The following is a 12,812-nucleotide window of genomic DNA, read 5'->3' on the forward strand; positions in this document are numbered from 1 at the left end:
ATGTGGGCATCACAACTACTGAAACACTAATTCTGCCGAGTTTATAATTCCTCAGTGATTCCTGCATTTGCCATATCAAATAGAGCAGATGTGGGGGGGTTAATTAATTAATTGGTGGCAGACCCTCACTCACATGCATCCCCTCACATGACTACACACTAATCAGGACTGATCAGAGTCCATCTTTTCTACGTTTCCAGTGTTTTTGAGACTCTCTTCAACAGGTTAGCAAAGGTTTAGCTTTGCTAACAGTCGGCGAGGCTCTGTGGCTCGTGAGTGAAAATAGCTTTCAGTGAATGTCACAGTAACAGGAGACCGCCTCCCTGAGAGGCTGCGTGTTTATACTCCAACCCGCCGCTGCCTTTGTAGTGTTTTTGTCATTTCATATGTTTAGTCCCTATTGACTTGGACTGACCTTTTGACCTTGCAGGGTCTGACATTGTAACGGAGGGAAAGATGTACTTCCAGGGGTTGGGCTTCATTTTTCAATTAACCCATCACATGATTGTTTATTCCCAATAGAAAAGTCTAAATCTAATCAGGATGTCATGAGGAAAACCCTCATCAGGATGTCTGTCTCCTGTTAGAGCTCATATGATCCACTCTCTAAATAGATTTACTCTGCACTCCCTGATGTACAGCCAAGTTCTCCCTTTAAAAAAAATAAAATGAAAGTGTCTCCATCATTCTCCTCCTCAGGCTTTGGGTCTTCCCATCACAGACGCCCAGATTCTGGAGATGGAGAGCCACGAAAAGGACATTGACTTCGCCATGGCGGCCGAGGAGGAGCGTAAGCTCCGGCACGACGTCATGGCTCACGTCCACACCTTCGCACACTGCTGCCCCACTGCTGCTCCCATCATCCACCTCGGCGCCACCTCCTGCTACGTGGGAGACAATACTGTAATTACGATGAACTACTGTTCTGTTGATTTGCTTGATCGAAAGTCTCAGTTTCTCCCCAACCTATCTGAATAAATGATGACACAACTTCAGCAAACACGCCCTTGGAAAAAATGTAACATTTCCATCTAGAAAACATCGTACTGCAATGAGATTAAGCGCGAAGTTCTTAAATGGTTCTGCGTTTTCTCCCCAGGATCTGATTATGCTGCGTGATGGATTCGACATTCTCTTGCCAAAGGTGAGGCTCAGCTGTTTGCCAGGAAACACAAACACACACACATTCATTTGTGCATATAATTGTTACATGATTGTTTAGTTTTTTCTTTGCAAGCCTCAGCTGTTCAGTAACAAGTCAACAGTGTAGAAATAATCACCGCAGTAATTACTCCATTGCAGTGTTTTGTTACATGGAACGCACAAATGAGCTTCTCATGCGAGGGGTCGCGTGGGCCCGAGTAACATCGGTGTGTTATGCAATAACGCTGTACTAAAACCCTTTGTTCTTTTATATATGTTTTCATTCCCACAGCTGGCCAGAGTCATTGACAGACTGGCAAACTTTGCAGAGCAATACGCTGACCTTCCCACGCTTGGCTTCACACACTACCAGTGAGTCCGAACACGGCCGCAGCTCGCTGCGGGTCGCCTCTTCATCCCGTTTGCAGCATTCCCGTGGCTTGAGTTCTCTAAACCAAGAGCATGCAGCGTTTAAATATTCCCTTCCTCCTCCCGCTCTGCCTGCAGGCCTGCCCAGTTGACCACGGTGGGAAAGCGAGCATGCCTCTGGCTGCAGGACTTGGCCATGGACATGCGCAACCTGCAGCGAGCCCACGACGACCTGCGTTTCCGGGGAGTGAAGGGGACCACTGGCACCCAGGCCAGCTTCCTGCAGCTCTTTCAGGGGGACCATGGCAAGGTACTCATCGACTCTCAAAGGCACGTGGACGCTGATGGCGATCTATACTTCAGAAACATTTTTAAGATAATATTTTCCTTCACAGGTGGAGGATCTCGACAGAATGGTGACAGAGATGGCTGGCTTCAAAAAGTAAGTTGTGTAGTAAAAGTCCTTTTTTAACTTATTATGACACGAGACAAGCAGACATGGAGATGAAATAGAGTTATTGTGTGAAGTGTTAAATGCCACGGCCACAATACGCTTGGTGTTATGTGTTGTAAGCCCTGACGGTGTTGCTCCACAGGGCCTACCTGGTGACGGGGCAGACTTACAGCCGCAAGGTGGACGTAGACTGTCTGTCCAGCCTGGCCAGTCTGGGAGCCACTGTTCACAAGGTGAGCTGCAGGAGACGGAGACACGTGGAGAAACGTTGCCATCTAGTGGTGTTATGTTGAAATCTTCATGCACGCCGATAGACCTGCTCTTTTCACCTGACTTTTAAAGTATGAATTGGACATGAGGGACGCACCTAGATGACTTTTTCAGTCCCGATACAGATACCTGGGCTTTGAGTATCGCCCGATACCGATAAATGATCCCAGTGTTTAATCAAAAAGCTGCGTGGAAGTGACTGGGATCAATCTTTTGGTCTGGAAGGCAACTTCAGGCTTGACATAAACATTTCTTTCTTAACCGTGTAAAACTAAATCAAACTGAAAAAGACATAAATATGGATGTACTGAATTGTTCTATTAAATGAATGGTGTCTGATACCAGATTGACATTTAGTCACAAACAACCGATCCAGATTTGAGTGTGTATCTGACTGATATTGGCGTTTGTTAAAATAGTTTGAGCTCATCCTCTCTCCGTCTGTCGGCTGCAGATCTGTACAGACATCCGCCTGCTCGCCAACCTGAAGGAGCTTGAGGAGCCTTTCGAGAAAGAGCAGATCGGTACAGTCGCTCACTTCCTCCCTTACGCGGATCACATTCTGACGCATTGTCCTGTGATGCAGGTGTCAGTCAGCATGACGTTGTCTCCCTCCTCCAGGCTCCAGCGCCATGCCCTACAAGAGGAACCCCATGCGCGCCGAGCGCTGCTGCAGCCTGGCCCGACATCTGGTGGCGCTGCTGACCGACCCGCTGCAGACGGCCTCGGTCCAGTGGCTGGAGAGGACGCTGGACGACAGCGCCAACAGGTCGACACCCCCAGACACGATTAAGCTTTAAATGTGTGAGATCTGCTGATCTCTTGCTTCCTCCACACATTTACTCATTTCACCCCCCCCCCCCCCCTTGTGTGCAGGAGGATCTCCCTGCCCGAGTCCTTCCTGACCGCTGACATCATCCTCAGCACCCTGCAGAACATCACAGAGGGGCTGGTGGTCTACCCCAAAGTCATCGAGAGACACATCCGGCACGAGCTGCCTTTCATGGCCACAGAGAACATCATTATGGCCATGGTGAAGGCCGGAGGAAACAGACAGGTATTTGCTTTAGTTTTTTTGCTAAAAGTTTCGAATCCACTTCAGCGCTTAAAGTAACATCCGTCTCCTTCCTTCAGGACTGCCACGAGAAGATCCGTGTTCTGTCCCAGGAGGCGGCAGCAGTGGTCAAACAGGAAGGTGGAGACAACGACCTGCTGGCCAGAGTCCAGCGAGACTCCTACTTCGCCCCCGTCCTGGGGCAGCTGGACGCCATACTGGACCCCAAGACCTTCATCGGCCGCGCTCCCCAGCAGGTACGACATGAGCCGCCGCCCCTCGTCCTCATCCCAGCTGCCACCCTGACTGCTGCTGTAGCAGTACACGAGTATCTGTATACTAATGAGGTGTATTGTGGCCCCTTGTCCAGGTGACCAGGTTCCTGTCTGAAGAAGTGCGCCCCCTGCTGGAGCCTTATAGGGCTAAGATGGATGTCAAGATCGAGCTCGAGCTCTGACGAACACACACACACACACACACACACACACACACACTGATACAATGACTTGTACACAAGCCAGGGAAAGGAGACCTCATCACGGTGTGTGGCCATGCTGAACGCTCCCCCTCAATAAAGAAAACAATCACTGAATGAGTTACCTCGATCAGTGTTTTCATTTGTACCTGCTGCATTTAAATGGTTGAATAAAATGTGACTTACTCAAAATCATACACTTATAAAATCTAACTCAAACAGACAGTGATTAATGATAATGGGGTCATAAATAGATGTAATGTCCCTATTATCTTTACACAAGGAAACCAAAGGTCATATGTGCTGCAAGGGCTTTAGCGACCTGTGTTTTCATAAAAAAAAGAAAAAGCTCATCTAAAAACTGAAGTTAATTATTAATCTACTTCTTCGTGATCATTCCTCAGCACCAAAGCCTGAATGTCTAATCAGACTTTTGAGTTTTCAGACTAGCGGAAAGAAAAAGGTCAAATGTGGAGGAGAGAAAACAGAATTGGAGGGAACTTGTACAAGAGGTGAATCAAAAGCACAACCCTTACAGAACGGCGGTTACCGAATAGTGTCTCACTTTAAATGTCGTATGTATGTATGTATGTATGTATGTATGTATGTATGTATGGTGAAACACAAAGTTGACTGAACTGTGTGTGACAAGGACAAAGTGCAGCAGCTTCCAAGCTCCCACCTCCTGTTAGTGTCGTCACGGTAAGTGTGTGTCTGTGTGTTTCTGTGTGTGTGTGTACCTAACCTATGACCACTTAGTTGTGTGTGAGTGTGAGAGGTGGGGCTGAAGGTTTCCCTCCAGCAGCAGCCGACATGTGGCTGTGGGCTTTGCTCCCCGTCTGCCTGGCCGTCTTTGGCACTGTGGGCATTTGGACTGTGTGAGTATTCATCTTATTAAAACTTTATTGCTGCTGTTTTTATAGAGTCTTGGATGGGATCTTTATTGAGACCTCTTCTGTCCAGAATGTAACATAATGAGACGTCCACAACAAAGAGCATTGCAGCGTTTACGTCTTGGCTGAAGCACATTAAGACTCTCTGGGTTAGTTCCATTACAAAGACGTTTACTTAAAATACTGCTCTCTTAATTCAGTGACTGAAATCCTCCACGTCCGGCTGCAATGAAAGGCACCACACATCGAAATGTGAACACCTGCACCTTCTGGGACCAAGAGCGCTTAGGAGAAGAGAAAGCAGCAAAAAAACCCAACTATGTATTTGTATGACTTATTCATATTTTAATGCTTCAGATTACTGCCTGCAAATTTAAAGTACTTTGCTACTAGTTGGCGGAATAGAAGAAGTATAAGTGTAACAAATGTGCTTTAACCCTCCTGTTATGTTCGTCTCTTAGGTACAGCTATGATGTTACCAGGTCAATTTGACCCGGTGCGTGTTAAATCATCCAAAAGTTGTCAGAAGCCAAAAAATCCTAATGAATATAGTTTGTAATCAGTTTTTTAATCAGTTTTTAGTGGATTTGAGTTATTCACCCCTCCATAGATCATAGCTCAATTAGGCTAACTCACTCGTTTTAATAAAAAATACATGTTCAAACAATTGTTTAGGTACATTAGAAAAACCTAGACATAAAATGTATTGGTCTACCATAACATGTATTTTTTACCAAATTTTATTTGCATTTTGAATATTTTTTTTTTTTTCATGGGGTGATGAAGATAAATAGATATGACACCTCTGCTGTTCAGGGTCATATTGACCTGCACACTCAAAATCAAGCCAAATGAGTCAAAAAGATTTGTATTGAAAGTAAACTTTATACATGTTTATTTATAGTGTTAAGAAATCTGAATTGACCTCAAGATTGTCTTCATCTCGTGATCAACAATGTGCTCCAGGGCCTCAGGCCGTCATCCTTTAGTTTCTGTTGCTCATGTTGTCTACAGGAAGGGTACTTAGAAAGAGAGTGTGTGTGCGTCTGAGATTGGGGTGAAATAGGGTGTGTGTTACCCTTAGTCAGTGTATTAGAAATCCAATAGTACTATATTTATTAGGAGAGACATGAAAGAAACCCTTACTTTAGTGTTCCCCGTCCAATAAAAGTGTTTTCAGTGAGAAGATCAGCATTGTTTAGTCTGGAAGGTTCACGAGGGGCGATGGGCACATGAAGCAGGACAGAGACGGTTCCCATAACACACACCTGCTTTTTCCGTTTGAAGTTTGAAATGTGTGTGTGTGTGTGTGTGTGAGAGAGAGAGAGTGAAACATGGTGGGAGGGAGTAAGAAATACTGCCTCTCACATGTTCAAAGAAAGGAATGATCTAAACTTGACACTTCTGACCCTCATCGTCATTCACTTTCACTGCCGGGTCAAATTGACCCGAACATCATCTCTCTAATATAAACCTGCAGGGGGAGGTTACAAATACATTATATTTCTTTTGTATTTTTTATTTTTTTTTACTTTGATTACACCAATTAAGGCAAGCAGAAGTATTTTTCCTCGATCTTCAAACTTTGAAACGGGTCAATTTGACCCTGAACATAACAGGAGGGTTAAGGAGAGACCTAGCAATACGTTACACTTTAAAAACGTTATCAAATAATTACTAGTTATGGAAAGCAGCACCGTGTTACTATTTCTGCCTTTTGGATTCATAAGGCTCGTCCCCTGACATGAATAAACTAAACCAGTGGTGGTTTTCTTCCCGTCAGGTTTGCTGTGGCCGTGTCGAATGGATCAGTCAACCTCACAGCAGGAGTCCCGTACATCAGGTGGGTTTGATTCCACTGGGAGAGCACGTTGGGAATAACTTCATGACGAATAATTATTGTGTTCTCCTCCTCCCGGTAGTGAGTGTGGCGCTTACCCCCCTCAGAGCTGCCTCTTCTCTCAGATCTGCAGCATCTGCTCCGTTTTAGGTAATGACGGGATTTATTCTAACATCATTGGTCCTGTCCATCATCTGCTCCCGTCTCTCAAATTGATTTCCCATCGATCAGAGCTGCAGTGGAGAAGTCTTAATTGTCTCATCATCAAGTGCTTTCTCGCTCTTCTGCCCTCGTCTCTCTGCGTGTCGGTGTCTCTCAGCCCTGTGGATTGTGGTGATCCGCTTCCAGCAGGTTAGGGACTGTGGTGACCACGGGAAGGCCAACGCAGCCAGCATTGTTTTGGGATTCATCTCCTCCGTGGGAATCTCCATTATTGGCAACTTCCAGGTACAAACGTTCAAAAGGAAATGTGTAGAATACTATAGGACCGTTATTTCTCTGTCTCTCCCCCTTAAGAATCACTTCGTGCTCTCTGATCTCTTTTCTCTCTGTATAGCAATCCATTTTACAGGATATTCACCTCTTGGGAGCGTTCCTGGCTTTCTTCCTGGGCCTGGCCTACTTCTGGGTGCAGCTGTTTCTAACATACAGAGCTGCGCCGTCTCAGGACCGATGCTGGGTCGGGCCGGCCCGGGCCGTCGGCTGCATCCTCTGTACCGTCCTGGTCATCGCCAGTATCCTTCCAAATGTATGCAGCTAGGAAGACACATATTCCCGTGAATATAAAACACAAGCTATAAATTATCCTTGTGAGAAATGGGATTATTAGGAATACAAGGATTATTAAAAATAAATGGGTGCTTATTGTTGCAACCACAGTTGCAATGCACAGCTATTAGATTATTAACACCACTATGATCCAAATGTGTTCCTTTTAACTGTTTTTAATGTTATATTTCACATAATTATCTTATATTCCAACAATTTATCCATAATGATTAGATTGGTATTTCAACAGTTATCCACAACTTTTAGCCAACTATTAACCAGCCAAATGTTACTGTTTAGATAATTTATCCACAACTCATGACACTATAACTATTTCAACTGTTTATAAATTACTTGTATAAACATTTATCCATCACCTTCAGCTCAATGTTGAGACAACTCGTTGGGAATCCCTGCTCCAGATTATAGTGGGTCAGGGTGTAATAAGTTATTGCCACAATTCACTCTTACTATCTCTTCAAAAGATGTATATTGAGATGTATATTTTCAACATGTTCATGTTGAAGGACACCGTGCATGTATAACGCATGCTTTGAAAGGTCCCTCCCATTGTTTGCAACCACAAACCAAGACAGGAAGCTGTGAACAGAGAGGCACAAGAGGAAGGGGCTGAGAATTCAAATACACACACACGCACACACACACACACACACACACACACACGCAGACACACACGCACGCACGCGCGCGCGCAACATCACATTTTTAACCAACTGTTTGATTTGCGTGTCTTTCCTGCGCCACTCCTTGACCGCTCCTTCCCTCCAGTGATCGCTCTGCACAACACGGTCTCTCCCTCTGCGGCTGCCGTGTGCGAATGGGCCTTGGTCATGTGTATCTTCTGCCTGTTCGGCCTTTTTGCAGCCGAGTTCAGACACATCGACGGCCACCACCTCATTGTGCAGAAAGCAGCTGGCGGGAGCGACCGCAGCGCTGCCTCAGTGGAGATCAACCCTTATGTCATGAATACAATAAGCTGAACGCTCACCAGTGAGAAAAAAACAACAGTTCACATCTTATCTTTCATGTCACATGACGTGTTCTGTATCTCATATACTACACTGTGTAATATATTTTTATATATATATATATATATATATATATATATATATATATATATATATATATATATATATATATATATATATATAATTTGTATATATTATATATATTATCTCGTTTGATAGTTGTATATTTGAATCTTTTAATAAAATTGTTATTTTAATTTTTTCATCTCATACTTTGTCTCAAGTGTTTGACAATGTGTTTACTACCTTTACCTTGTTATGTTGTTTAACACACAGGGACACGTTATCTTTCTATTTCTTTAAAATGATAATCTGCCAATTAACTGATTAACCGTTTAACTGAGTCTAACTCAAAGTGCAATAGTTGTACAGTAACACATGGTGGCACCATTCAACTATCATTCAATCTGCACACTGCTTTGATGTCTATTCAATAATCCCCCTTGTAAGGTAACTTATATGTGATGCATTCATTCACAGGTCATTGGCTCATACATACGTCGTTTTCTCTAATATTTATTCCCTAGTTACCTCCTCTTTCCTTTTTCAGCGCTGTATTTCATGCTCTGTAACAATGTCTCTTATTAGTTCATAGACAGAGAATACCAGGAAAAGTCCGGTCTTTTTCCCCCTCGCACTCCACCTGCCAGCTGGATGTAACACAATAGAGGACGCGGAATAGAAACGGAGGATGGAGTTATGCAGGAAAAGGTTTTGTTTGCAAGAAAGACCAAAAAAAAGTTTCCTTATGACATAATGAGAACTGTAACTCCCTATTTTACACATTTGAGCTTTTATTTTGAAGGGCTTTGCAAAACATTCCCATCAAAGCTCTGCAATAATAATCAAAATCCACGTTAGTCCATAATAAAATACATTTTCTAAATCATTGAAGTATCCCTTTACAGCCACAGTGACTACACCGACCAGCAGCGGCGCTGTGGAGCGACGCTGGCTGCCGATCATTAATCCTGATGGGAAAATAGAGCTCTGGTGCTGTGCCAGCATGTTTTTTGGAAGATGCCTCTCGTTTAGACAGAGGTTGGACATTCAGCACAATTGGTCAGGGCTATTTGAGATGAGCAAAACAATGGCGCTCTCTCAGCCGTGCAGATAGTGGGAGAGGTCCTCCTCTTGGCTCCGGCACTCCAACTATGTCTCTCATCCAACTTCTCTGTTTATTTACACATATTGTCCCGTTGGCACGGCCTGCGCTCCTACTTTGTGCTCAAATCTTTTCACTTTTGTGTGTATCTTTTTATTGATGTAATTAGAACATAGAAATCACTGGGGGCATGTGGGGAAGCTTGTGCTGGGAATCCTGGGCCCCCAGTGTCCTGCTGCGTCCCAACAGCATTCTTTCACATACTCGGCGCTGTGCGATCGCCAGAGGGGGGCTTTGACGAGCGGGCACAGGGATCAGACGGACAGCTCCGAATTCTATGGGAATTTCTCAAGTGTTGTTGGTAACCATGTGTTTCTGCTGCAGACGGCATGCAGGTTCGCTCCTTACGTTTTGTGGTGAAACAATGCGGTCTCGGGGGCCTCTGATGAACTTGTTTACTGCACGCCGATTGGCAAACGTGACCTCCAGGTTGGCTCTGATGGCGTTCGCTTTCACTTCAAAATGCAGACGTGCGCCCGGGACGAAAAGCTGAGAGGACTTGGTTTGTCCCGCCTTGCATACAAGCGTTTGAGACCCTTGGAGCTCACCTCTGACGGGGAATATTTGTCTTTGAAAGTGCAATCTGTCTGCTGAAATGACCATATGTTCTTGAATTACACAGCCGGCCGTGCAGAGGAATTCAGAGGGAAAGCGTTGGCGCCAAAATACTCTCAGGCCTGCTGTTTTCATTAGTGAGCATAAAAGGCGTCTGATAAAGTCATACAACTCATAAAATCACCTGTAGCGATGTGCAAATGACTGGGAGGCCCTTGATGTAAATGTCAGAAAAAGGTCTGGATCCTCTATTGTTGCGTGGGAGAACACGGTTCATGTGACGCCCGCCTTGTTGCTTTTGACTTGGATTCAAGAAACGAGGCGCACGCTTTCTCGGCCTATACTGTAATCTCTCCCAACACCTGCTCGCGCTCTCGTCCCTCTTATCCCCTCAACAGCTCCCCACTAGAAACAATAGCAAAGGCCTTCCTACCGATGCGGCGGAGCGGTCGCCTCCATGTTCGCTATCGGACATCGCCGCTCGGGCCTCGGCTCTTATCGTCGGAGAGCCAAATCCTGGGCATTCGATCTCGAAAAAAAAAGGGGCCACTTCATCCGCAAGACAGCTGGATCTGCCAAGCGGGAGAGGTTTGGAGAGGAGCTGAGTGTTATGAGATGAAGATGAAGAGGACGGAGGGGCAGATACAGTAGGGAGATGGGATTGTGCAGAAGTGAGCGAGCTCGATCGAGAGACTGATAGAGAGGCAAGAGAAAGATCCACAGAGCGATGGAGTCAGAAGAGAGAGAGAATAAAGAAGAGTGGGCACCAGCAGCCGTGATCTCACCCTCCTCTACTCTCCTCTGGCAGCGGCATCCAGAAAGCTGCCCTTTCGCTGAAAAATGCCAAGCGCACCGCATTCCAGCGCCACACAAAGGCCCTCCCTCGTCTCAGCTGCACAGGCACAATCAGACAAGGGATAATTATATAATTAGGCTGGCTGGTGCAGACAGGGACCCTCAGATGGTGTGTTGGTGTGTCATATTTATGTTATCAGACAATGAAGAGAGTCTGGTCTTATCAGAGGAGGCAGCAGAGTGTGTGGGGAGATCCAGCTGTGGCACTTAGGAGCGGATTGTCACGATAGAGAAGAACGGGTCGATAGAACGACCTCCAGCATGTGGCCCGGCCGAGATCAGGGCCCGTATTGTGTGCGTGTGTGTGTGTGTGTGTGTGTGTGTGTGTTGGATCCTGGGGTATGTGAAGAGGTGGGGACTTTTGGGGCTCCGACAACCAGACAGAGACATAGACTGAATGAACGGCATGGTGCTGGATGTTATTTAACACGGCTAAATGTATGAAAGTGTACATTGTCAAAATAATGTTTCATAGAATTTACTACTACCATCTGATTGGGCATGCTGGACATTTAAAATTTGTATCCATTAGTTTTATTTTGTTTAAGCTAACTAGCTAATTTAGCTAATTTGAGCAATTTACCCGTTGCCATCCCAACCTGTTGTCCACTCCTTTTGCCTTTTTAACTTGTATCCATTACTTTAACTAACTGTTTATCCGTCGCTCAATCTATATCCTCATTTGTATTCTAAATTGTCTACTTCAACCATGTATCCAACAGCTTAGTTTGTTTATTATAGCTTTCCAGCTAATTTTGCTAATTTCAACCATTTCTCTGGATACATACCCTTTAGCTCTCTAATTATTATGCTTATATATATATATATATATATATATATATATATATATATATATATATATATATATATATATATATATATACATATTAAAAAAGTTGGAATATATATATATTTTTTAAATGTATTCAGTAACTCCCTAATCTTTCCCTGTAGTCGTGGTAGCATGCTGCAGTGGGCCTACCCGTCGCCGTAGTAAACGACCACTAAAATGACCAAACAGACCACCTCTTCCCTCTTTCGCAGCAGGATCCACGCTCCCAGACGAGAATTGAGCCAGTGTCCCGCTCGGTTGGCCACCGCCCAACAATCTCCCCTCGCACCGTGGCCTTGGCTTTGGGTGTGTCTCCACTCGCACGGGACAGCACAGAATAGACTATTGTTGATCGCACAAGACAGCGAGCCAGGGGAAGAGGGAGGGGGGCGGTGTTGGGGAAGGGAGATGGTGGAGGGGGGTGGGAGAGAAGAGGGAAGAGCGGAGGGGGGGGGATTAGCTTTTAACGAGCGAGCGAGAAGCACATAGACAATGAAGCATATCCCCTCCCACTTACATGCGTGTGCACTGATGTAAAGCCACTGGACATTTATTCACATGCACAGACACACACACACACACACACACACACACACACACACACAAACAGCCTTTCTTTCGCCAATGTTTCCTCATGTAGTATTTTACTTTTGAGCTCAACACTGAGGCCCAGAAGGCCGTGCATGTTCACAGTGAACTGTATATGATCAGATTAATATGAAGCTACAACCACCGTTAGCTTAGCACAAAATCTGGAAACAACCAGAATGGTCTCTGTCAGGTTGCGAAATTTGCCTTAAAGGGACTCTAAAGCTATTTAGCTGATTTCTTCGTTCCCTATGGAAATGAGTGTGTAAGAGCAAGAGGTTTGTGATGTGCAGCACTGGCTCCTCGACACGATCAATGACTTCCTTGACTGTCCAGTGAAGCAGTCGTCTGCGGATTATTTTGTAAGTGGATTTTGTTACTTTTGGACGCAGCCAGACAAGCTGTTTCCAGTGCTTTACAACATGTTTTGTGCCAAAATAAAGTCTGCTGATAGTTGGCCTCCAGCTGTGTTGAATCGACACCTGCTGAAGCCTGTCAGACT

The 12,812-nt window shown here is 45.0% G+C and overlaps 2 protein-coding genes across 2 annotated transcripts in view; both read left to right on the forward strand.

The window, feature by feature from the left end:
• adsl (adenylosuccinate lyase) overlaps positions 1-3,885 on the forward strand; it is a 4,857-nt gene extending 972 nt beyond the window's left edge. The window contains exons 2-12 of the mRNA XM_068579488.1: positions 700-903; positions 1,100-1,144; positions 1,436-1,515; positions 1,651-1,822; positions 1,908-1,954; positions 2,109-2,199; positions 2,691-2,760; positions 2,858-3,005; positions 3,113-3,293; positions 3,371-3,547; positions 3,661-3,885. Of these exons, the coding sequence (XP_068435589.1) occupies positions 700-903; positions 1,100-1,144; positions 1,436-1,515; positions 1,651-1,822; positions 1,908-1,954; positions 2,109-2,199; positions 2,691-2,760; positions 2,858-3,005; positions 3,113-3,293; positions 3,371-3,547; positions 3,661-3,747 (1,302 nt within the window). The 3' untranslated portion in view covers positions 3,748-3,885. The remainder of the gene's footprint in view (positions 1-699; positions 904-1,099; positions 1,145-1,435; positions 1,516-1,650; positions 1,823-1,907; positions 1,955-2,108; positions 2,200-2,690; positions 2,761-2,857; positions 3,006-3,112; positions 3,294-3,370; positions 3,548-3,660) is intronic.
• Positions 3,886-4,578: 693 nt separating this feature from the next.
• tmem150b (transmembrane protein 150B) lies at positions 4,579-8,267 on the forward strand. The gene is made up of 6 exons (XM_068579420.1): positions 4,579-4,643; positions 6,442-6,501; positions 6,581-6,648; positions 6,818-6,945; positions 7,055-7,232; positions 8,056-8,267. Exons 1-6 carry the CDS (start codon positions 4,579-4,581, stop codon positions 8,265-8,267), a joined length of 711 nt encoding a protein of 236 aa, XP_068435521.1.
• The last annotated feature ends 4,545 nt before the right edge of the window (positions 8,268-12,812 follow it).

This window comes from Clinocottus analis, unplaced genomic scaffold, assembly GCF_023055335.1.
Source record: "Clinocottus analis isolate CAN_PGR_092001 unplaced genomic scaffold, fCliAna1.0.p SCAF_16, whole genome shotgun sequence".
Classification (NCBI taxonomy): domain Eukaryota; kingdom Metazoa; phylum Chordata; class Actinopteri; order Perciformes; family Cottidae; genus Clinocottus; species Clinocottus analis.